Here is a 26496-nt window from a genome sequence, read left to right as displayed (position 1 = left end):
ATTTGCAATCCTTGTTTTGCTGATTTCATTTAATATTCTAATTTTCTGAGTGTTAATTTGGAGTTTTCATCAGCTGTACGCCATGATCACCACAATTATAACAAATAAAGGCTTGACATATCTCACTTTGCATGTCATGAGTGTATCTCATATATTAGTTTTACCTTTTAAGTTGAATTACTGAAATAAATGAACTTTTCCATGATATTCTAATTTTCCGAGTTTCACTGTAATTAGTCATTAACTTTTTGAGGGAAGGATAATCACCTCTTGAAAAACTGGGTTTGTTTGTTTGTTTGTTTGTTTGTTTGTTTGTTTGTTTGTTTGTGAGAAACACATTTTTTTCACACTTATTCTTGGTTTTAACAGCAGCCTGGAATGCAGACATGTAGCAGGTGAAGGCAGCTTTTCCTAGCATTGAGAAAAGTAGAATCATAGAATCATATAGCCCCTGCAATTCCCAGAAACCTTTATCAGCTACACTACGGAATTCTAGACTGCTGTCAAGGGCATTGGAGCCAGATCAGATTTGAGAAAGGTGGAAAGCCCTATGCAAAAGTTCCAGCGTATAAATAACCAATCAATGCTAAGCCTTGGTGAGTTTAATGGAGGCATGTGTGTGCTTAAGTTATTTGCAGGATCAAAATTGAGCACAGTGCTTTGAAGGGTTTGACTCCTCACCACCAAGCTCTATTGGACTCTTAAGCACAGTCACTTTAAGTGACAAGCGTGATCTGCTTCCTGAAAGCTTTCATCAAAGTCCTGTCCTTTGAGAATGTGAAAAAGGAAGGTAAATGAAAAGGTATTTTTTATTTTAAAAAACCCCCAGTAAGTTAGATATTCATAAAAAGAAACGCTTTTCTTAAGTTATCAAAATTGTTTATCCTGAGGATATTGCAAGGCTTCTCCATATTTTGATGAATGCCTCTCTTTGACAGGGTCTCAGCAAGCTGTCTTTTGAGATCTCAGTTCCTACTCACGCCCTCCCTCCTTCCTACTCACCCCCATCCTAGAAGTATTTCATCTTATTATTTTTCATCTGGAGAGCAACCTCTGAGAGACAGGCAGGGAACGGCAGGCCGTGCTCAAGTGACAAGGGATTGACACATTCTTGGGAAGGCCAGTTAGAGCAAGTTGTCTCAAGCCTTCGCTGTCACCAGCGCAGAAGCTGAAGCCCTCTGAAGGCGGCAAGGGGGAAAGGCGCTCCGCTGTCGCTTCCTGAGCGTTCCTGATCATTTCTCAAAAAGGCGTGACGAGACTCACGCTCAGTCACATCCTCAGAACCGGAGAAGATAATTGTTACTCCCAAAAAATTAAGTGGGAGCACTCTGGCCAAGAATTGAGGAGAAGGAGGAAAACCTATCGAAACAGGAAGTTGACATTTGTAGAAAAATGGGTCAGTGCCACCACATCATTGGGAAGAGGCCTTGCCCAGTGCCATGTAGCTTCAGTGGTCATGGCTTCTCCTCTCTTGAGCTCAGGAGGAGTCTGTCTTTGATGCTGTGCCTCACTCGACTTGTCAGTTCGGTTTCCTCTGCCCCCCTCAATATTGGGGGGGGGGAGGAGCTGAACTAAGGAATATTAAGGGGGCTGATGACACCTCTGCCCGCTAGCGTTGGTGCGCCTGGACTGTGCTAATCTTGTTCAAACGCCTAAAGAACTTGGGCCTTGGATATCTGAAAGACCATCTCCATCCCTACTGATGTTCTCAGGCATTGCGATGTGCAGAGGAAGCTCTTGGTAGTTCTGCCACCCTCAGAGGTGTGAGGAATGGCAGCCTGGGAGATGGCTTTCTCTGTGGCTACAGCCCCTAAGTTGTACAACTCCCTCCCCATAGAGGTGTACCTAGCATCTCCATTGCCCAGCTTTCACTGTATGCTGAATACCTGTACATACCTCTTTACCTGGCTTTGACAGTTAAGGTATTTTGTTTCATGGGATCTCTGTCCTCTGCATTCATACTGTTCTGTTCCATTTGGAACAGGTTGATGTGTTTTTAAATTGTTATGGTTAATTATTAATAATAATAATAATAATAATAATAATAATAATACTCCGCCCATCTGGCTGGGCTTCCCCAGCCAATCTGGGCAGCTTCCAACTAAATATTAAAATACCGTACTACATCAAACATTAAAAGATTCCCTAAACAGGGCTGCCTTCAGATGTCTTCTAAAAGTCTGGTAGTTGTTGTTCTCTTTGACATCTGGTGGGAGGGTGTTCCACAGGGCAGGTGCCACTACCAAGAAGGCCCTCTGCCTGGTTCCCTGTAACTTGGCTTCTCGCAGTGGGGGAACAGCCAGAAGGCCCTCAGCGCTGGACCTCAGTGTCCGGGTAGAACGATGGGGGTGGAGACGCTCCTTCAAATATACTGGACCGAGGCCGTTTAGGGCTTTAAAGGTCAGCACCAACACTTTGAATTGTGCTTGGAAACGTACTGGGAGCCAATGTAGGTTTTATAGTTTTGATGATTGTATGTTATCTTGTAACCCACACTGAGAATTTATGGTGAAGGGCAGTTAAGAAATCTTATAAATAAACCAACCAGCTCCAGCTCAGCCATTATCCGGCATCATGCTTAAAGAGAGCCAAAACAGGCTGAGTTTAAACGCCTAAACCACCTTTGATGTATTTTCAACTATTGGAAATGAAGATCACCCTTACAAACTCCTGTGCTTTAAGAAACAAAAAATGTTGAGTCAAATTCTGGTAGATCTCTGTTCTTCTCCATTCCAGATACTTCTCCAGTCCACACACATTTCACAGTAGAATTTCAAATTTCCCATAAGAGTATTTTTCAACAAAATCAGCAATATTCTTCACACACGGTCGTACAGATTTTCCAAGGCTCTATAAAAGTACAAAACAAATCCAACTGGTATTTTAGCACTGCCAGCTCTTCAGGCCTTCAATGACTCTCTGCAGCTTAGGAGGCTTAATGTGCTCATGTCTTAAGGAGCTGCCATTATTATTAATAGTAGTTGCAGTACATTTATAGCACATCTTTGAGGAACTCCAGGTGGCATACATGGTTCTCTCACTATCTGTTTTATCCTCACAACAACCCTGTGAGGTAGGTTAGGCTAAGAAAAAGTGACTGGCCCAAGGTCACCCAGTGAGTTTCATGGCTGAGTGGGGACTTGAACCATGGCCTCCCAGGTTCTAGTCTGATGCTCTAACCACTACACCACACTTAAACAAAGTCTCAGGTCACTGGTACATCTGGCCCAGCTCTCCAGATTTCAGACAGAAGCTTTTCCAAGCTGAACATGGAGATCTAGGAAACAAATCTAGGAACTTCTGTATGTAAAGATGTGGTTGGCCATTGGGCTATAGCCCAGTGATATGACCCAGTGGTTCAGTTCAGTGGTAGAGCTCACTGGTAATGATGTTTTTTGTATTAGCCATGATTCTTAAAAAAGCAGCATCAGCATTAGTCCTGTGCATAAACACAAATAAATGAAGCCAGCAAAAGGAATAAAAATCAAGAAGGGGATTGCAGATAGGAAGCTTATGAACAAAACCAACACACTGGGCCATGAAAGTATATACCCACCAGACTTCTGCTGTGCAAAGCTGAAAGATACACAGTTATTTTCTCACAGAAGAAAGCAAGTAACTAATTCAAAGCCTCATGAAATCAGTGATGGTCTCTCAAGAATTTCATTTTGCCAGAACTCAAAATTCAAACGTTCCACAGTATGGTCACAAAAGAGCAAATACTAAAATGACAACACACTGAAATACAAATTCAGCCTCTCATCATCCGGCATCAGATCAAAATTACATCTCAGTGTAAATACAGAATTGATGTGGGGTGGGCAGGAGGGGAGGAATGATCAACAACAGTTCTTTGAACATGATCTTCTTAATTCTGGTTGAATTGTGTGTTGCTGAACTGTGCAGTTGTTCGAAACCAGGCAAAATATCCCCATCCATTTCCCTTTCAGTATGTTTTCAGGCATATTGACCAATAGCCTGGAGACTCTTCAAATCTTGCTGAGTTGGTGATGATTAAGTTTTAAACTGATTCCATTTGAATGTCTTCCGAACCTGAAGTCCTTCAATATCTGGTGATACACAAGGTAGATTCTTCAGATACCTAAAGAAATTCCTGCGGCCCAGCCTGTTTGTTTGTTTTTTAAAATTATATAGTTATGAAAACTACAGTTGCCTATTTTAAAGTGCACACTTCCTTTTCCTAGTTCTAGTGATTTGTCATCAAGAAAAAAGCATGAAAGCATTTTTAAAAATCCAAAATGTATTTGGGAATGTCATGAGAATTCTACATGGATCTTACTGGGTTTTTTAAGATCCTGGTCCATCTGGAGTTGATACAATGCCTCAGTTGTCAGTTAGTGATGTGTGGCTATCCACCTTCTATACAACCAGACTTTGCCCTGATTCTTAAATACTAATGATCGTACCTTTGCTGGTCCATTTGTTGGCCTGCTGGAAATGAATATATAAATATGGTGCCTCAAGTTTCAATGCAGCTATGATGTGCATGTAAGTCAGCAAATGTTTTCTCCCATGCTAACAAGTACTGGCCAAGCCATGCAACTTCAGTGGGTAATGTATACAATGACAATGGATTGTATCCAGTGTTGCCTTTGCTTAGGCAGGCCAGGATCACTGGCAGAGAAAGAGGGGGGAGGGGGGAGCACACTGCCCCTAGCAGCACTATCCCGGTGGGGCGCCATCGCAGCTGCCCCTACCCACGCTGGGTGCCACGCCCCTGGGATGCGTGCCATGCCCCCCGGGACGCATGCCAGCCACGCCCCCACCTGGTCTCCGCCCCCTGGTGCCGGAGCATGAAGCTCCGTCACCGGCCAGGATACACAATTTTTGCTAATTCTCCTTCTCACTTAAACCTCACATTGTCTCCCTCCCAATAGTTGCTCTGCAGGTTCGGCAGACTGGAACAGAACAGGCAATAGCACAGTGAGAAGGTCAAGTAAATCTAGGGCCCCAAATGTGTGACCAGAAATGCTTCTTCCTGCTAACAGAAGTGGTTTTAGGATAGTGTGATCGGTTCAGCTGCACTGGGTACCACCCTACAGGTGCCACAACAATGCTGTAGAGCAGGCACGTCCAACAGGTAGATCCTGAACTGGTAGATCACTGGACGTCTGTGGTAGATCAGTGGCTCAACAACTTTGGCTCCCCTAAAAAGGGGGGTAGATCACTGCCAGTTTTTAATTCTGTGAGTAGATCGCGGTTCACAACCCCTGCTGTAGAGCAGAGCACGAGAAACGGGGGGGGGGGGTGCCAAATTTTAGTGTCACACAAGATACCGCTGAAATGTGAGAGCCCAAAGTCCACCACTGCTGCTAAGGCAGGCTTGGGGAACCTTTGGCCCTCCAGATGTTGCTGAACTACAGTTGCATCCCTGCCCACTAACCATGTTTGGTAGGGCTGATGGGAGTTGTAGTTCTGCAGCAGCTAGAAGACCAAAGTTTCCTCAAGACAAAAAGCCTCCACTGGATGCAACCCTTTGTCCTCACATGTGTGACTTGAGTTGCCTCTTGAGCTTCTCAAGTTGTTTAAGCAGGTGTCTTCTCATTTCGTGTGTTGGGAAAGTGAAGGCAAAACATTTGTAATGGGAAGAGCATTCTGGTCAGTATTGTGTATTATTACATTTGCATTGCAAACCTGATTGACTCTCATTTCAAAGAGTCACCTGGTGTGTGTGTTTTTAAAAAAAAACAACCACCTTGGAGTTCCACATATTGCCCTATCTGCTTTACTTTCATTATATCCCATTTGAAAGTCTACACGTTTGTTTTCATTCATTCATGCTCAGCATTGCTTGAAATTAAGCTCAAACTTAAGGTTGTCAAGAGGTACACAACTGCACACTCCTGCATTGCGGGGGCTTGGGGGGTCCCTTCCAACTCTACAATTCTATGATTCTATACACTGAGGCTGTGAAATCAGAGTTTAAAATTAATGCATAATCCCTGCATGCTGGTGAACATGCAGTAGTCCTCTTTCTGTTTGTTCCAAGCAGAGCTTGCACAGGCAGTTGCTGTATAATCTCTGAGCTCATTTCTCACTAGAAGAATTAGCACAAAAACCAGAGAGAGAGAGAGAGAGAGAGAGAGAGAGAGAGAGAGAGAGAGAGAGAGAAAGCAGCTTCTCAGGGTTTCATTTTGTTTTGCCCTTTCCACTAACCTGGACTGATTTTTTTTTCCTTTTTATTCAATTTTTTCCACATAAATTACACAAACACTTTAGAAAATGAGTACACAAAAAAAGAAACCATCTTATAAGTGCATAACTTAATAATAAAAAAGGGAACTGATGAATGCATTTCAAAACCTCACTGAAAATATTCTTTTCTGATAAATTGCCTGGCTCTGTGTATCATCCGATTTAAAATGGCAGTGATGGTTAGGTTAAAGTAAGTGAAAACTATATGCTGTAGATATCTTTTCTATATTCTTGGAGTTTGCTATAAGAAGTGCTTAAATTAATCACAAGCTTTTCCTCAACGTGATGAAAAGAAAATTGTGAAATGCTGGTCAGGAAATGGGAAAAGAGGGCTTTTCCACCCATGGCAAAGCAGACTTCTCAACCCAAAAGTAAATAAAATATTGAACAACATCATAAACGATACCAAAATAATCCATCAAGTGAAACTGCATTAGCCCTGCAAAAATGCCACAGATGCCTCAGAGTTATTAAACTATAAGTTGATCAATGCAGAGTCTGTGGTAGCCAGGAAAACTGATCACAACCTTCACACAATAGTTTGCAATGTAATGTTTACATTCAACAATAATTCCGGTTTCATTCCTTCAGCAGGGAGAAAATAAGGAAAAGGAGAGAAGCCCAAAGAATTCATCTCTGAAAATTAAAAAGAAAAAGAAAAGAGGGAGGTTCTTGTTCATCTGCAGGATCTTACTGTCTTTGGAGGCAAAAAAACAAAAACAAAAAACCCTAGCTGAAGATGCAGAGGCTGTTCAAAAACATTTCCAATTCAAACTGGTGTCATTATTTTGCTTACAAGTGATCAGTCTAAAATGTTTAAATGGGAGAACAAATCCTACATTGCCAGTAAAACTGAATTATATGAGTGGTTTCTCTTGGAAATATTTTTTTAAAAAAAGAACAACAGTAAGGTTCTTTTCTCCCCAGAAAAGTCTTTAAATGACCCTTCATGAATTTTCATAATCGGGCCTTGCAATCTCAAAGAAGAAGTAGCAAAAGCGACGCCCTTTATTGAAATACTGCCAACATTTTGCCCACTAAGAGAGTATTTGCTTGCATAGGGCACGATCTGGTTGCTGGTTCACCACTCCCTTTTCTGGGTCATAGATCTTCTCCCATTGGCATTGGGTAAGGGCAGCCATTTTGGGACGCCACAGTCCATGCACAGGCAAAGTCAAGGCTTCACTCACAGGCCGAGGCTACAGAAGTTACGCTGGTAATCTTCGAGGAGTCATCTGACCATGGCTGGAGGTTCTGGAGGGCAAAGAGAGAGGAGTTGTGAACACAGATGGGGTCTGCTTGGAGGGGCTGGTTGATGGTTTTCTGAAAGGCCTCTTGCTGGAGCTGCATGAGGATGCGATTGGCTTGCTGCCTCTCCGCTTCCCGCTCCTCTGCAGTTTGTCGCCTGGGAGAAAGATGCAGACCGTATCATTTTTCAGTACTCTTTATTTATAAGATTTGCACCCTGCCTCCCCCCCCCCAGGTTGCTCAAGGGATCATGTGTGGTTCTTCCTGCCCCCACTTTATCCTCAGAACAACCCTGTGAGAGTGAGGATGAGAGTCTGTGCCTGGCCCAACGACACCCAGCAAGCTTCCTGGTCAAATGAGGATTTGAACTCAGCTCTTCCTGGCCTTAGTCTTACATCGTGGGGAAACCAATATGATGCCCTCCAGATGTTGTTGGACTACAGTTCCCAAGCCTTTGGCTAATTAAAAAAGCCCTCCCATCAGATGTCAAGGAAATAAACAACTACATGGCTTTTAGAAAACATCTGAAGGCAGCCCTGTTTAGGGAAGTTTTTAATGTTTGATGTATTTATTGTGGTTTTAATATTCTATTGGGAGCCGCCCAGAGTGGGCAGGGTATAAGTAATAAATTATTATTATTATTATTATTATTATTATTATTATTATTATTATGCCTTTTAAACTCTGAATGGGCAGTGGAGTGTTGTTTTTGCTTGTTGTTATGCTATTTTTTGTGTTTTTAAACTGCCTGCCCCAGATGAAGGGCAGTATAAAAATTTAAGACCTAAATAAATAAAATAAACTCCATAATTGCCTTAACATGGCCATCCTGGCTGGGGATGATGGGAGATGTAGTTCCACAACAACTGGAGGGCACCCTATTGCCTACCTCTGCTCTAACCACTATACCACACTGGCTCTCTCTGCTTCTGCTTCAGGCCACATCGCACTTGTTCAGATGAGCTCCAGAGGAGAGAGTGCAACAACCTTGCAATGCTATCCGCTGATTTTATCTCCACATTGCAGATTGGGTTGAGAAAATTGTACTCAACAATGCCACAGCATACTTCCCTATAATGGTTCAATTGCAGGTTAGAGGGCTGTGCTGGGAATGAGAGAGTGGCTTACCTGGGGAGTGAGGATCCTCTTCAAGAGCAAACAGGGTTATTTCCCCCAGCCCCAGCGCTCAAACCCCAAAAGTCTTTTCAATGTCAGCTTTGGCCTCCATGAAAGCATATTTGGGGTGACAGTTCTGTAGAATAAAATAAGCCCTGGTTGGTCTTGAAGAGAATCATCAGTCCCCCAGGTTTTGTAGTAAGACACAGCCCTCAAACCTGCAATCACAGTGAAGTACATATGGAGGAAATAATGGCTACCCTGATGCAACCATCTGATAAATGTGACTTCCTGATAGCATAGCAATATGTATGAGCACAACAATTGTTTTCTTAAACTGCCAAGCTTCTGTAAATCAACATTGGGGAAACTACTCTTGTCAGCTTGGTCATAACAGAAAAGGCTTTTTGTCTTCAGTGGAGATGGTACGCATCTCCTTCACATAAAGGCTTCCTTTAAAAAAAATGAAATCTTGTCCAGGTGAAGATAACAGAAAGGAACATGAACTTTGTCCCCCATCCCACCCCCCAAAAGTGCCAGCGGACAGTACAGGATGCCAAAAAGAAATCTGAGCAACACATTGCTAAAAATAGTAAGAATGCCATCAATAAGTTCTATAACTATTGTTATGAGTTTGTGGGTGATAAACACTTCTAAATTCCTGGACCCAGTAAGTGTTAGAATGTAATTAGAATGTAATTCCCTGAGCCTATGGATTCAGCAAGGATTAAAGTATAAGCCTTTCTATACTTTTTATATGGGACTTTTTAGTTTAATGAAAAGGTAACAGGTGACATGATAGAAGTTTTTTAAATTATGCACAACAAGGAGACAGTGAATAGAGAAAAGTTTTTATCCCTCTCCCATAACACTAGAACTCAGGGACATCTGAAGAAGTTGAGTGTTGGAAGATTCAGGATGGAATCCTCTGAACAAGAGGAGAGTTGGCAAGAGGTCTCATAGCCTGTTGGCATCTATGAATGAATATGAAGTGTTTACACACAGTGCATATTCCTCTCCCATTTAAGTAATGGGGAGGGGGCAGGATACGAAGTTGAATCCATATTAATACCCTGAGCTTAATAATAATAATAATAATAATAATAATAATAATAATAATTCAATGGGATTTAATCAGAAGTTCCAGAAAGTTGATTAGGACTACCAAGTTAAGAGTCCATAATATGGATAGGAAAGAGCAGAATACCTATAAAGAAACCTAAAACTAAAAAACAGTGAGTTGTTCTCTCATGTGCCAATTGTGTGCATAGAAAATCTAAACAACGCATTTGCAATGTAAAGCTCCCATAATGCTTCTGTCTGAAAGCACCCCATGCAAATGGAGGTATTGCCTAGCACACATTAGTCTGGCTTTAGAATGAGACTGATGTCACTTATGACTGGACGGAATGTAGATGAGCTCGGGTTATTAGGGCAATGTCCTGGATAACACTTGGAAAGTTTCCCAAAGTATTTATACACCCCCTTTAAATCATTTTGCATGATGAAAGTGAAAGATATGCCTGTACTGAACTATTACTGTTGACTGCGCAAGAGGGTTCTTCTAAGGTCCCTAGTGAACACAGTGCAACAGATCTATTGTGGTATAATCACAGTTTCATAAACCATTTGCTGGTTTCATCAGTTACTTGAGGTATCGTGAAAGTTCATGGCACAATAATGAGTCTAAAGAGTAGCACAGCACATCCCTATTCAGAGCGTCATGGGAACTTGCTCAAACAGATAGTGGGCCTGATCTTCATGGTTGTAGGCAACAATGGAAAAGAATGATGGAGACACAGAGAAGGAGAGAGGGAGAGGAAGGAGAAAGTGGGGCAAAGAAGAAAAGATGGAAGAAGAAGAGGAAACATTAAAGGGGAGTGGTTGTTGTTGTTGTTGTTATATTTTTGAAGGGGGGGGGGGTAACAGAAGGGAAAGATTATAAAGAATCTCTCACCTCCCATCTCTTCCACAGAGTCTAAACAAGGCTGGTGTGGTGAACATAGGAGGCTCCTTTTCACCAAGCCAGACCACCAGTCCGTCCAACGAACTCAATCTTGTCTCCTGACTGGTAGTGGTTCTCCAGGTTTTCAGAGGGGGATCTCTCCCTGCCCTACCTGGAGATGCCAGGATTTGATCCTGGGACCTTCTGCATGCAAAGCAGATACTTTGCCACTGAGCTACAAGTTCTTGAAGACTTTCAACAGAGCTTCTCTCCAGTGAAAGAGTGAGTCAGATGTTTCCCTGTGGCATTATTTCCAATTTCCTTCTCCCTTTTACAGCAATCACAAATCCTTTGCCTAATTTTTGCTTTAAGAAGTGGGTTCTGGATTTTTAAAAATGATATCCGTTTCATCAGTTGTGATGCCAGATTAATAAGCCAATTAAAAACTATTAAATATTATGTGCTTAGACTACACTGAAATCAATTCCCAGGCCTACAGTTCAGGACAGACCCAGCTTTGCTGTATCTCTTCCTGATCTTGCCAAGTTAAATTGGTCCAGTAAAAATGCTTAGGCCTCTTTTATGCCTAAAGGTTTCTGCCCAATATCTACACTGTGAAACCAGGCTTGCAAAAGGTGAGAGGGGAAACTGAGGCATAGACTTGCTTAGCTTTCTCCAGAAGTGGGCCCACTAATCTGGGGCTCACTGTGACACATTTTGACCACATTCCTTTACATTTTAGATCAGCAGGATGGCAAATGAGGACATGCCAGGCTCACACCCATTGCTCATTCACTCTCTTGCATGACCCAAAGAGACTCTCCCATCTTTTTATCAAGCCAATCTAATCAGTTGTAGGAGGTTACCTGACTGAGTCTACTATCTATCAACTCCCTCCTCTTCTCTTTCACTTGGTAATAAATTGTTTCAAAACTCTGTTTATATTGAAACTATAGAAGATTCCTTTTTATTATCTTTATTAGTATTGATCTCCTTACAGTGCTTCAAGTTCAAAGTCCATTACAGTTTTGGTAATAATATTAAACACTTACTAACTGCATTGATTAACGGAAGCCTTAGAATATTTATAGATAGCTGCTACTACTACTAAAAGAGTGAGAGAGACAGAGAGCAGGGAAGTGAAAGTGACGAATCACAGTAGGTATTTTAGCTTCTCAGAAACACAAGAAAACGACCACTTCTCATCTGAAAACCTGTGTTTACCCGTGCATATTCCTTCTTTTCTTTTCTTTTCTTTTCTTTTTTATAAAAAAGATTATTATTTTTGAAACACAAGTTTTTAATACACCAGATTTGTTTAAAAAAAAAAAAAAGGTGTGTGTGTTTTTTAAATAACAATATGTATGTTGCTCCAAGCCAAGCAAGGATTTGGAGTTGCTTGCATGAAAGGCCCACTTCCTTTCCCACCTTTTCCTTCCCTGCCTCCTTTTTTTTAAAATACAGATGTTTTCTGCAAGAGCAGTTCTGCACAAAAGAACTGTTTCAGAAACAAAAATACCAGGAACATGCCTTCAGCAACAGCAGGTGCAAAAAGGCAAACTACATCCCTTTCTTTGGACTGATGGAAACAAAATGGAAGGGGGTGGGTTAGTGATAGACACCAGGAGGGAAACTCTACCACACATGTAAAAAAACAACAACCCACAACCCACCCACATAATAAGCTTCAGTGAGTTCAGTTGGGTGAAATGTATTTTCTTCCTTTATTGAATTATCCACTGGTGAACAAAACCCAAATTTAATGGGATAGGGAGAGTGCAAGCTGCCAGTTAGATGAGGACACAGAGATACAAGCAGCTTCAAATCCATATTACGTATCCTCCAGGCTGGAGGAGCCCAAAGAGGTAACCTGCATCCCAGGCTCCTTTTGGTACAGTATATTGTTGTTGTTGTTGATTATGATGATCAGTTGAAAGTTGCCATGATTTATGATTAGTACGTATACAGCATTTTTAATACAGCCTTACCCTAAAATATCCCTTCTCCCTCCTCTCTCTCCTCCTTTCTCCCGACCACGTACTGCCTATAAATGTATAAGTCTCACTCTGAAAGTGAATGACCTGTATGGAAGATTGTAAGACTTGAAAACAGAGACTTTAGATGGATTATTGTTACCCAATAAAAATCTGTTAATATTTTTTTTTTTTAAAGAAAGTAAGTTCCACTGAGTTCCAAGGCCCTTGCTGGAGTCACTCAAGAACCGCTCTTAAACGTAAATAGCAACGCGCACAAACCAACCACAGCAGAGTGCATGCTTAACTGCTGCTGATTTCGATGGGAAGAGGGTCTGTTTTCGATGGGAAAAGAGGGCACTTGCACAACTCCATCTCGCTGACTGCACTGGGCCCTGAACGCTGCTTAACTTCGGCCTCTAAATAACTATTTATCCACCGTCTAATTGCCACCTGCTCGCGTCCTGACATCAGATTTTAAAACGTGCCATTGAAGGAACGCGCGGGCAAGGGAGGAATAATTTTCCATGAGTCATCTCAGGCTCCTCTTTAATAACACATTCAGGGACCCACTTCGCGGAAGACCTGCCCAATTAAAAAACGAAACAAAAACGGGTGCTTGTCTTGTAATTACCGTTTTGCTTTTAATTTAGCTGTGCTGCTGTCCTGGCCCATCTGGCGAAGGCAAAGCAGCGAAGGAGCTCTGAGCTCATTTGAAGACACACCGGTTAGAACAAAAATTAAAGTCAGGGAACTTACTTTCTAGATCCGCACAACTAAGATAAAAGCCAAAGAAGTAAATCTTGGCGCTTGGCACTCCCCACTGATTAAGGTTGGCACATTTACGCATGACGGAAAGGGGCGGGAAAGGGTCAGGATCGGGCTCTCTGCGCGCGCACCTTTCGCACCCACGCCTGGGAGAGAGGTCTAAAAGTTTTACAGCCTCGCTCCGCTTCAGGAAAGAACCGCATGAATAATGCACTCGCTTTTTCCCCACCACAAATTCACTCCTGATGCATATTTAATATTGTTTTGACTTCGGAGAGAATTGCAACCCTGGTCCTCGCTTTGATAATTAGTGAAAAACAGATTATTAATTTCAGCGCGGGGCATTTTTCTCAGTTAGCATCACTTGGCGCGGGCAAAAAGGAGTAATTTGTCAGAAAGAGAGAAGCGCTGTCCGGGCTTCTGGAAGGAAGGAAGGAAGACGGGGGGGGGGGGGGTGAGGGAGAGATGGAAGAAGAAGCAAGAGCCACGCGTCCCAGCCCAATTTGTTTCAAGAGTGCAAACGGAAAGCGAGCAGCTTAGTTACAGCTCCGCCACAGAACGTCCAGCGCCTTAATTGCAAATATGCAGATAGAAGCAAACCTTCCTAGCACAGAGATTAAGTGTCTCGAGGGAAGGATTCCCGCCCAGGCTGCGCTGGGACCGGTGAAAATGCAGCAAAGGCCGTCTTCCACCACCACCCACCCCAATCTAGGGAACATGACTCACGGCAGCTAAGTCCCAGAGAAGTCTAAGGCTGTTTAAAGGAGTCACGACTAAGTTTCATCGCTGTCAGTAAGCTAAACGCTGTAAAACCTAAACACACTTTATTTGGGGGTAAGTCCCGTTCAGTGGGATTTACCACTTCAGAGTAAACTCGCCTAGGTTCGTCCTGGAAGCTTATGCACGCTTCCTTACGAGTAAACCCCAAGTGGGCCTTGCCTTCGATGCAGAAGATCAGGTTGCACCTTGGCTTGGAGTCAATCCATTAATAGCCCAGTCCGCTGTCAAGCTTCTAATAGCTTAATCAATTGCCTGACCCGGTAAAATATTACAGCGCCACAAGTCAAAGGTAGTTGTGATACTACCTTTATGGAATGCCCTCCCCAGGGAGGTCCATCCGGCTCCAGCACTTCGGCCCTTCGGGCAGCAAGTTAAAAGCAGGCTCTTTGATTTGATGCTTCCTCGCTTTCTGTTGACTGGCTCTGATCCTGTGGCTCCGTTTGTTTATTTGTGGGTTGATAGGATTTCTCACCCGTCCTTCACCATAAGGTTTCACAGTGGGTTACAACAATATAAGCGCACAATATAAAAACCAGTTAAAACCGTTCCCAATCAGAAGTATTGTCTGGGTCCTTTAAAAATATGCATTTCAAGCCTCAAAGGCCAATGTGACAATATGCATCTTCAGCATTCTTGGGAAGCTGTAGAATGAAGGGGCCATGTGCACCTTCGTGGAGAGGGAGCGCCATAGCTTAGGGGCTTCCTGCCACAGAGAGTTCCCTCTCCCACCACCCTCCAGACTTCCAAGCGGATGGAACTACCAAGGCCGCCCCCCCCCCAATTTTCAATTTGTAGTGTGGTTTTAGAGCTGTCGCTTTCCCGATTTTGCAACTTGAATCGCAGCTTAATGCATGTCACCAATCTTGAACTGATTTTGTATTTTGTGCTTTGTTTTCAGCTACTTCCGTTTATGTCTTCGAGACAAGCAGGATGCGTATTTTTAAATAAATAGAAATGCATAGATAAAGTTGGAGCCTTCAGTGTGAAATAACAACTACAGCAAACCCCACATACACTGCCCTGTCTGCCCTAAAGTGGATTACTGTTGCAGATGTGCCTAATGAGATACAGGAGTGCCAACTTGAATAAAATATGGGGGGGGCAGGTAAGTCCCATCCTGCATAATCACTCACAAGGTGCACACACCCCATTTGAATGGCAATGCACATCAACTTTTGGGGGGCCCTGCTCCTCAACTATTTTATTGGGGGGCCGAAGTGCCCTCGGCCCCTAGGAGTTGTCTTCTATGAGGCCATGGGTGGTATGCAAGTAGCTTTTACTCAGAGTAGAGCCATTGAAACGAATGACAATGAGCAAGTTAGATGCATTAATTTCAGCGGCTGTATTCTGAGTAAAACTTAGATGAAAGCCACCCCATATTTTAATATGAATACAGCCCTAAAGTCTAGGCAATGTGAATAAATCCGACTGAGCTTTTAAAATAAAATAAAAACTACATATCAAGTTCCATTCTTGTGTCCCTAGTTATACCCAATTCTAAATAAGCGATTTAATTTCATGGATGCATTTGAACTACAACAATTCTCAAGGCAGTTTACAATTGGAGAGAGAGAGAGAGAGAGAGAGAGAGAGAGAGAGAGAGAGAGAGAGAGAGAGAGAGAGAGAGAGAGAGAGAATCAACCATGAAAGAAGTGTTTTTCACCCTACTGAAGCCAATGCAAAGGGAATTACACTGCAAGGATCAGTTCTGTTGTTCTGAAAAAAATGTGAGGCTGCAATCTGACACAATCATACCCAGGGAGAAATAAGTGTGTCTCCAAGTCACCCAGAAAGTTGACATACCTACATACATAGCTCAACACATACTGATAACTATTTTAAAATATCTTAACAGACAACATTTGGAACATTCATCTTACAAACACTCAGTTATGAGATGAAGTTTATTGGGGGATTAATGGAATCCCAAATACCTTACTCCTTTCTACTTTAGCGAAATTATGCCCCCAGCCTTTAAAAAACTATAAATTGAAGGAAAGGTTGAAAACGGATGAAGAGAATTTCTGGTCTACAGGAAGGAAAAGCTCTCTGCTTTGTCCTGTGATAGGTGTGCAGTTTTCAAGCGGATTTTGATCTGGCCGAGCGGGAGGGGCCATCTGCAACATCGGGGAGCATAATAGGGACAAAGCCTCTATTCTAAACCGGAGAGTTGTTCTCCCATTGAAATTGCTTCAGTTGTAAAAATAATTTAAATAGTAATTTGTAATAGTAATAATTTAATAATAAATTAAATAGTAATAAGATAAACAAAGTTGTTTATCTTAACATTCATATTTCTGGAGAATTAGTATCCACTGAAGGGATCGCGTAAACTTAAAGCAAATTCTTGTCTTTATTGTCCTTTTACACCATAGTTCGTTCAATCCCATTTAATGGCTAACAATAATGGTTCACTTTGAGGACGTAAGACTTTTGTTTCTTTGGCAGAACTGCAAAATTTCGACAGTAACCTCCCCCGCCCGCTCACTTAGCGCAGAATATACTCATTTTGAGCAAAAACGTCAAATCTACTTTGATGAAATCTATCCTTGCTCCGAATACTTTTTTAAAAAAAGTTTAAACTGCTTATCCTGCCCAGTGATGTTTCATGTGAAAGGCATTGAGCTCCCGTTTGAAGCGTTCAAATACATCTTCTGTCGGTGGGTTTTAGGACCGAAATCTCTTGGGCGCTGTGAAATGTCAGCACCGCAAAACGAAGCGGGCAGAGCAGGGGGACTTGCTCCGGAAAGGACTGCCTTGTTTTTACCAGGGGCGAAACTAGGCTTTATTTCACTCGGGTCAAAGAGCCAGTTTGGCACATATCCATGCGTATTTGCATGCACACAGAGACTGGGCCTGGGAGCCTCAGTGGCGCCCCTCTGAAGGCTCCAGGGGGCAAAACAAAACAAAACAAAACAGCTGGCTAGCCGCCCCATAGCTACGACTCTGCTTTTACATTCGCAGTGAGGGCAAAGTTTGCTGTCTAGTCTGGCGAATTTAAGACTAAGAAACCGCAAACCACTTTTCTGAGCTTTAAACGCCGGCTTCCTAAGATTCAAACCCGATTTAAGTATTGTTAGTTCATGAGAACACGCGGGCGTGGTGGGCGGAGTCGCGCTGGGTAGCTGCTCCCCCGGCTTCCTCAGGTGCACGTCGGAAGGGCGGCAGAGAACCTTTGCGGGCACAGGATTTCACGCGATCCGGAAGGTTGTAGATCACTAGGAAGCCTGTAGAAAGAACTCTTTCCATCCCTGCCTTCAGAAGCTTGTTCTGTAAGCTCATGGGGCTATTCTCTGTTGATCTCAGGTTCTGCTTGCTGGTTTCTTGTGAGCCTAGGGAGGGGGGCACTATACTAACAGCACTGGACTAGACATAAGAACCTAGGGGCCGAGGTTGAGAGGGCCGTCCTCTCCCCCACACACCACCACGTTGATGGGCATTGCCATTCAAATGGTGTGCCTGCACAACGACATGTGAACGATTATGTGGGAAGGGTCTTACTCTCACCCCATATTTTATTAAAGTTGGCATCCTTGGGACTAGATGAGCCTTGGGTCTGGTCTAGTAGAGGTCTTCTTATATTCTTAAAGGCAGAAGGTATGAAGGGACCAAGGTTCAGCACAGGCTTCCACGCGTGATCTGGAAGCAAGCGTGTACCCCTGAGGGCTCCCGGCTTCCCTAGTTCCCTTGAACCCTTGGTCCACCTTGCTCAGTATTGTCTGGTAGAGTTCTCTCTCCCAGCCCTACCTGGAGATGCTGGGGAGCAAACCTGGGTCCTTCTGCATGCAAAGCAGATGTTCTACCATTGAGCTGCAGGTGTGGGAAGACAGTGGAGAGGCTATTGGCACAGCCGTGACCCGCACGCCACCCGTTTGTTTTTTACTAACCCCTCAAAAAGGCTTTAACTCCGCATTCTACAAACACGTGTTTAAACTTGCTGGCTTCATAACGTCCATTTTCAAAAAGGGCATTAGCGTTTTATCATGCGCTTAGCGCTTGTAACCTCCACTGTAAAAGTCTTTGGGAGACTCCCCCGCCCCATGTATAGTTTCTTATATTAAAACTGGAAACCCAGGGTTATTATTCTATTATAAGATTCTATTTTTTCTCTCTAGGAAGTGACTCTGAAAAACGCTGGTTCCCTTGAGGCCCTTGAACTCATGTAAATGCCTTCTCACCTGGGCAAACCATTTACTCCGAATTAGTCCTGCTGCTCTCAGCGCAATCCTAGCCATGGTTTCCTTTGAAATAGGTCCTGCCGCGTTCAGTCGTGCTTACTCCCAGATAGGTTTGCAACCTAACAGTGACATCCTATGCACGTTTACCCGGAAGTGAATTCTGTTCCGTTAAATGGGACTCTCAGAAAAGCATGAGCGGATTGGACTGCAGTCTAATTCAGAATCATACTTCTGATTGGCATGCTGGTCGCGCGCGCTCCTCCCTCTCCCCAAAATACCCATTATTTATGTATTGCTTCATTTACACTCCACCGTTCCTCCAAGGAGCCACGCATGGTTCTCTTTCTCCCCATTTTATCCTCACAACAACCCTGTTAGGCTGAACAGCTGCGGTGCGCCCAATATCACCCCAGTGCGCTTAGTGGCTGAGCAGGAATTTGAACCCTGGTCTCCCAGGCGTCCAATACTACAGCAAGGCGGCTCTCTCACTATTAATAGTAGCAATAGTACTAGTGCTAATAATACTATTAACCATCTCCTGCAAATTAAAACAAAAACACCCAGGGGCGACGCCTTTCCTTTCCTTTCCTAGGGTGGGGCAGGACTTTGAATCCGATTAAATGCTCTGTTGAGAAGAACAGAGCACGTGCAAGATGAGGCCTCTTTTCTACACGGTCACTGAAGACAGAGGAAGAACATTCAGAGCCTGGAGAGCATCTCTGGCAGGGGCTTCCTTCACCTCGGCTCCACGCTGCCCTGCCCATGACCAAGATTAGCGAAGCGCCTTCTTCGGAAAGTTCGCCAGGGCTCCAGGAACCTTCGCTCACTTCCGACGGCCGGATGTACACTTGGACCCTCTCAATACAATGCCTCTTGATTCGTTTCTGCAACTATAGCAACGGGCCTGAGACTCTTTCCCGCCGATCCTTTTGTTTGAAAAGGCAAAGCGCAAGAACACCTCCGAGCCCCCCCTCCCCCGGAAAGCGGTCAGTGGATAGATAGGCTGGAAGGCCGTTAACCCTTCCAGTGGCAGGCCATCAAATTCTCTCGCTTTGAAAGCAAGGCAAATTGTGAGACAGGCTATGCACGTGACAATTTAGAAGGCGCACGGCTTGGGGGAGGGGGGCGAGCGCAGGCAGATAGATGATGCCAGCATCTGCTTCATCATAAAACATCCACGTGGGGGGGGGGTTGTGGACAAGCGTTTTTGTCTGATGTGTGTAAAATTCGGGACATCCGAGACTTATGAAGAGGTCTGAAACGGGGACTGAAAAGAATGCAAGAGGCTGTCAAACGTGGAAGCGACTGGCTCGACGAAAAACCGAAAGGAACACGTGGCAGGCAGAGATAACAGAGGGTTTAAGTAACGCACATATACATTGGTATAGATAAGGGAGACATGAATTCAATAGGTGTCAAAGACAGGTCCCTTAATACTGATTCCGCTTGCAGATATGACTTCCTGGGTAAAAGTATTCCGCTGCTCCCAACCAACTCAAACTTCAGGGTCGTCATGTATTAAGCAAACTGCACGTGCAGACAAGGCTGCGAGAACCACTTAGAGCACGAACAATAGCCTCCCATTCATCGCGCGCGGAAGACACTGCGAGTCAATACAATGGCGCCACTGTCGCGCGGCCGCGCGCGCGCGCACACACCCCATCCGCCAATAATGGCTTGAGTCACAACTGGCTCACACCTCAGGGAAAAGAGGCAGGTTCAGGCAACCCCGGAGGCCCATCTCACCCCCACCCCCCACAAAAGGAAAAAAAAACCCCAGAGGAAAACAAAGAGCAGGAGCGGAGGTACCATTACCTGGCTCTGCATCCTAATGTAGGAGTTGGCTGGAAAGTGAAGCCCACAGAGTTAATGGGGCTTTCCCCCTTTTTTGGGGGGGGGGGGAGAGCATCTTTAGATCAGATGGCAGGCCCAGGCGCATCCCAGGGCCCTTTCGCAAAGAGGAGAATCCCCCCCCCCTCTCTCTCTCTCTCTCTCACACACACACACACACACACACACGAGAGGCCTGGCCTCCGCCGCTCACCTCCACTTTGTCCTCCTGTTCTGGAACCAGGTCTTGACTTGCGCGTCGGTCATTTTCAGTGCCTTGGCCAGAGCCGCCCTCTCGGCCGAGGCCAGGTACTTCTGCCGGTGGAAGCGCTTCTCCAGCTCGCAGATCTGCAGGCGGGTGAAGGAGGTGCGGGGCTTCTTCTTCTTGGGGGGCGTCCGGTTCTGGTAGGGGTGACCTATACGGCGTGTTACAGTGAACGGTGAGAGGGCCACTGGAGGGGGAGACAGGGCGGGCGGGGGTGGGGGGTGGGGGCAAAGAAGCAAGCGGCGACATGATCAGGAGGGGTCCACAAGCGTCGGCAGAGGAGAGACAGAAAGAGACAGACAGACAGTCAGAGAGCGAGGCTGGGCCGAGGTGGGCCGAGGAGAGCACGGGAGGAAATCCCAGCCACAGAAGCAGACACCCCCACTCCCCTCAAGACAGGCTATGGCCGAATGGCCCACAATCCCCACCCTCTCTTCGTTTAGCCTTGCGAAGGAGAAAGTGGAAACCTCTCCAAATTTCTCTCCTAAGATCTCGACTTGCCTGAGCTTCTCCAGTTTTTTATTTATTTTTTAGTTACATCATCCTATTTATTTCTATCGCTCCAAGAGCCTCTGGGTATAGACGTACACATGTAGAGCACTACAACGACATCTATCAAGTTAGTAAACTAGCCACGAGACTAGTCCCCTGGATATTGAAAAGACTTCAGATCTAATCTGGGGGCTCTTGGTGGGCCGGGAGACGAGTTGGAAAGGAGTTCCAGAGATGGGATATTCTAAAGGCCAGCAGACAGGCCCTTGAAGACTGAAACTGGGGTTTCCCTTTCCCCCTCGCCCCTCGACGTAAGACAAAACTGGACTGAATGGTCCACAGGGCACATTTATCGAAGGCTTTGAGACCAGTGGAACAATCCACAAAACATCTCCGTCCCTTTTCCCAGTTAGGGAATCAAGGATGAGAAGGGTTTGTCCCTAGCTGACTTTGGGGAGGTGACCATTAGCATTCCCTTTGCTGGGGGTTCAGCATTCCTCCCCCCCCCCGGCAAAACAACAATAAAACAACAACAACCCCGGAATGGGCAACATGACAGTAAATGGATGATCATCGAGGGACTCGGGCGCGACTTTTTTCAAAATACATATGTAATCGTGCAAAACGTTGGCTAATCCTACCATCTAAGGCTGGGCTTTGCTGCCTCGCTAGCCCGGAGGCCAGCGCAGAGCAACACCGCGAGCGAAAGGAAGACAAAACTCATCTGGGCCTCGCAGGAGTCACGAATCATTGCAGCAATTAAATCCTATTAATGTTTCACCGCACCCGCTCCTGCTCCCGAAGGCTTTAATTTTGCAAAGACTGAAGCAGCTCTGACTTTCAGGCAATTTCCCTACCAACCACTTTGGTTTATTTGCCCCCCGAAAACGTTGCTACGGGTGACTCTCAACACAGGAATCAAGGCCCACTGAAACCAATGGGGCTTATTTCGAAACAAAACGTAGGACTGGGTCATAAACTTTGGGTCGAATTACTTCGGAAGAAAAGGGTCCAGAGCAGCGATGATAAAGTTGTAAAGGTTGGGGATCCTGGAGCCTCCATCAGGCCCGGGCCAATGAACAGGGATGATGGGAGTGGTGACCCAACAACATTTGGAGGTTACTCATCCCTGCCGTAAATCTCAGCCCTAAGCTAGAAAAAGCCATTGAATACAATGGGACACCCTTCCGAAGAAAGACGCACGGGATTGCGCTGTAAGGCTTACCAAGAAGTAAGTCTCACTCAATGCAAATGCGCTTACTCCCGAATCAGTGCGCACAGAACTGCGGCCGTCGTGGGACTGAGAGTTGAACGAACGTGCTTAGAATTGGGCTACACTTCTCCCTTCCCCCCGCTCCCTCGAAAAACTAAGTTGCTCTTTGGGTGTTACTGTGTTACAAGCGGATGCAGTTCGATATAATCGATACAGCGTTTCATGAAATACTGAGAGCACTTGCTTGTTTAATTTTAAAAATACAATTCACACGCACACGAAACCTGCGGGTTGCTTTTAAAGGAATGCTCGTAAAAACTATTAAGAATATGAACGAAGGCTATTAGGTAAAAAGCGGGTGGCATGAGTCGCGCGTGTGTTTGTGGGGGAAGGAATGGGAAATGGGCCGCTAATCAAAGATATTCTTTTGATTTTTCATATGGTTGTCGTTTTGATTTTAAATGGATGCAATGTGGCCTGTTTTCCGACCTTTCCGATGCTGGCGTGAAATCATTCTCAAATGGCAACTACAATCTGCTATGTAAGTAACAAAACAGAGCAAAAACAAGCAAGCCCCCAAAATACTATTTATATTGCTTTCTCAACTTTTCCTCTCCCTTGTGATTAGTCTTCCTACGAAAGATATTTTCCAACAACCACTGTGGCAAGATTTTTACATTAAACTTTCCGACGCGGAAAACAAAAGGATTTAAGAGTCACTTGGGGGTTGAGGACGGGGACCTTTTGGAGTGTTGCCTCTGGTTCCAAGTTTGACTGGGAAATATTCTTTTAAATAGGACGCTTAACAGCGCGATCCTCCAACACCTCTCTACTCAGGCCTAATGTACTTTTTTCTCCTTTAATTTCCAAACAAACAAAAATACTCCAGGCATTTATAGGGGCAGCATGGAGCGAAATACATACCGTAAGCGTGAATTGGGAGAACTGGAAATAAGTTGGAAGTAAGGGGAAGGCGATAGGTGAAAATCTGAAATGAGTTTATTTTAGTATTTGTACCCCCCTCCGCTGTCCTAGGATATCTGAACGCTGATTTATAGTTTAGTGGCAAATCCGAAGACTTTAAGAGATCTTTCAAAATATCTTTATTTATGGTTAGATTCGATTGCTATTGCGCTGCTTATGAATATTAAAGAAGCGTTCCACAGCAAAGCGAGGAAAATAAATTCCACCAAACGCTCCGTATATTTTATCACACATTCCCAATCCACACACACGTGTTTCCCTCAAGTTTAACGGCAACAATTTTCCTATTTTGCCCGAATGCTTTCAGCGGAAGGCAAGGGGAGAGAGGAAGAGGTAGGCCTCTAACTTGCTATAGGAGCCTTGTCGGAAGAACAAACCTAGGAGCCCAAGGCGCTCTCGTTGAAATAAATGAATAAATCAGACTGCGCTTTTAAAAAAACCTTTTTAAAAATCGTGCTCTAAAAGCAAGCGGCACAGAGCCACGCGTGCTGCAGCCGTCTCATTGAGGCCTGGAAATCATGGCTGCAATACGTAAAAAAATAAAATAAAGGCTGCAGAGGGAATACAAGATAACATCTACATTTCTATATTTTATTGGGTCATCTGTAATAAAAGACTAGTTCTTACGGGTCTTGCTCCTGGGATTCTCCTCGCTCCTCCAACGAAACCCCCGGTTTCTCCCCACCTTGGGGCGTTTTCCCTGCTGTGGAATAACAATATCCCGGAAACCCTCCTGAAACCGAAGCGGGGCGGAGGGTTCGAGGTTCAGTCACAACGCGGATCGCAGGCCTAGGCGCGCGCAGCGCGGTGGGCGCGCTCTATTCGGTGGAAAGACCCCGACTGCGCGGGTGTTTATCTGCCCATCTGTCTTGTTTGGGTCTCTCCAAACAGTCATTGGTTTGAACTTTACAACCCCCCGGGAGATAGGTAAGTTGCCAGCCCTTGGGGTAATCCTATCCTTCTCCAAGCGAAAGATAATGGGGATTTTATTGATGAAGCTCGGGTTTCACTCTTTAAATTAAAACTGAAATATTATGGCCGTCATTGTTTGCAGTGGGAGGGGAGCGGGGCAGGAAATCCCCGAGATGTTCCGAAAGCCACCGGTTTATGTGGCGGTTCTCCTTCGAACGGATCTGCCTCTGAACTAATATTCATTTTGATCGGCTCACATATTCTGTTTCGTGCATGTATAACAGCAGCGCAGATCTCTCCATTTACAGGCCAGAGATTCGAGAAAAGACTGGATCCGAAAGGAGGCGCAAAAGGAAGACGTAGTTCCCAAGACCAGACTATTGATCGGCCACTCTCGCCCCTGCCATTCGCATCTGGATCCTGCCCCTTTTCATTATTTATGTTACAGATCAGTATCACGTAATGCCGTCTGTCTAGGGCTGGGGAACATGTATATGTGTGTGTGTATTTGTATTTGTATATAAATTTTATAAAGGCACGCGCACGTGTGCTGTATAATCTATTGAAAACAGTCGTGAAGGTTATTAAAATGTTACTTGAACATTGGAATAGGCTGTTCTTTCGGCAGTAGATGAATTATTATTACTTTTTATAAACATCATTATTTGGCCAAAATGTTATATTTTACACACATACACTATTCGCCTGACCACATTATAAGTTACTGTTGTGGTGTGGTTATTATTGCTATTAGTGGTAGTATTTATTATAGCCTTTCAAATAAATAAATCTCACAGTTTTAAGAGATATAGAGAGACATAGCCATGCGAGGGGGAGGGGGGAATCCAGCTACAGTAGGAATGCATCATTTATAAATTCATTCGCGTGAGTACTGGTGCTGGATCATTCCACCAATTTAAAAATAAAAATAAAGGAGACCTCAGCTCCTATGAATCTCATTGAACAAAGTATGGATAAACTACGGATTATTAGCATGTCAATTCCATTTCTGGGTGAAATACTTGAATAGCTCGAGAGGGTGAAAACCTACTTCTTCCCTGGAAATTTCAACAGCATTAGAACCTCGGGATAACAGTGCTGTCAAATACAGCCAATTTAATAACGATAGTCAATGTGACTATCATTGTGACTAGTTAAAGTTCTCTACTACGGAGGCCTCTCCTTTTTTTACCGCCAAATCCCAGGCGCTCTAGTGGGCCATAAATCTAAGATCAATCCATCAAAGCTATTTATAAATCACGCCAATCGATGCCATTAAACCAGTTACAAATCGTGCCCAAGGCCTGCCCGGTAAGTTTGTTGCTTAGGGGCAGAGAAGGGACGCTCCATCTCCGAGCCAGTAAGCTTGTTTTTGTTTTTCGGATGCGAGCGGAGAGCGAGGAGAGCGAGTGAGCAAGTGAGCGAGCGACGGGGGAGACCAGTGCAGGTGTGCAGCAGGAGGGAGAGAGACCCACTCACCTGTGAACCTGTCCTTAGTGTAGCGCCTGTTGCTCTCCATCCAGGGGAAAGTCAGCCCCGTGAGATTGTTCACGGACGGGACGGTGGGCACGGCCGTGGAGAGAGGCTGGTGGACGCCTCCGGTCAGGGGTCTGTGCGCCGGCACCCGGATCACGCCCCCGGCCCCGTTGAGGTTATTTCCGTTCATGGTCCCGACCCCCAGGTTCATGTTGTAAGACCCCGCCAGAGAAGCCATGCTGCAAGCCCCGCCGTTGCTGTAACCTCCGGCGGAGGACGACCCTCCTCCTGCTGCTGCTGCTCCGCCGCCGCCGCCGCCGCCTCCGCCGCCGGTGGCCGAGCCGTAGTGGCCGGCCATGGGGTTGTACGCGCTGCTCACCACGCATCCTCCCAGGCCGTAGTCCGCCACGTCCTGCAGGCGCGCGTTGGAGATCATGCAGCTGCCTTGGTCCGGGTTGTTGAGGATCTGGTCGATGCCGAAGCTGATGGGCTCGGCGTGGCTCTGGTGGAGGTGGTGCGCCCCTAAGTGATCCATGCTGGGCCCACAGCCACCCCAAAGAGGGCGACTTTTACCCTCCCCCCTCCACCACCTCCACCACCACCTCCACCTCCTCCTCCCTTCTTCTTCCAGGCGAGAGGTTTTTTCAAAATACGCGCAGCTTTCCTGGTCGCGCTTCACTTGATCCCAAAGAGGTAAAAAAAAGGAGGATGGAAGCGGAGGAAGGAAAAGCTGGGGGAAGGGGGAGGGGGAGGGTGTGGGGGGATGTGCGCGCCCGTGGGCTCCCTCTCTCGCCTAGCTGCGAGGGCATCAATCATGTTAGCCAAAAGCCTGGTGCTGCTAGGCCCTGCTCCGCCATTGGCTGGAGCACGGAGAAGCTGGATGAATGACAGCCGAGGAGAAAGAGGGAGGGAGGGAGGGAGGGAGGGAGGGAGGGAGAAGAAAAGGAGTTTCTTTCCCAGCCAAACCCAAGCGGGGAGCCCCGCCAGGCACCCATGGACCCTAGCAAGACGAGTCGTCTGCGCAGCAGAATCAGAGCGCTGGCGCTTGGGGAGACGGCGAAGCGCCCGCGCACCTCCCGCCTGAGTCAGCGCATTATCCG

General features: G+C 45.3%; 1 protein-coding gene across 3 annotated transcripts; it reads right to left on the bottom strand.

The window, feature by feature from the left end:
• Nucleotides 1–6231: 6231 nt before the first annotated feature.
• On the bottom strand, nt 6232–25931 carry TLX1 (T cell leukemia homeobox 1; the record flags this gene model as incomplete). 3 transcript variants are annotated; one of them, XM_081862918.1, is made up of 3 exons in its annotated part: nt 6232–7621; nt 20269–20506; nt 25400–25931. In XM_081862918.1, 3 exons carry the CDS (start codon nt 25929–25931, stop codon nt 7399–7401), a joined length of 993 nt encoding a protein of 330 aa, XP_081719044.1. In that variant the 3' UTR covers nt 6232–7398. The 3 variants fall into 3 exon arrangements, with proteins under 3 accessions (XP_081719044.1, XP_081719046.1, XP_081719045.1); XM_081862920.1 differs by having other exon boundaries at nt 6232–7470; XM_081862919.1 differs by having other exon boundaries at nt 20269–20470.
• Between the last annotated feature and the right edge of the window lie 565 nt (nt 25932–26496).

The sequence above is a fragment of the Podarcis erhardii genome (genome assembly GCF_964252035.2).
Source record: "Podarcis erhardii genome assembly, chromosome: 5".
Classification (NCBI taxonomy): domain Eukaryota; kingdom Metazoa; phylum Chordata; class Lepidosauria; order Squamata; family Lacertidae; genus Podarcis; species Podarcis erhardii.
Note: the sequence above shows the minus strand (reverse complement) of the source record. Positions and strands in the feature narration are given on the sequence as shown.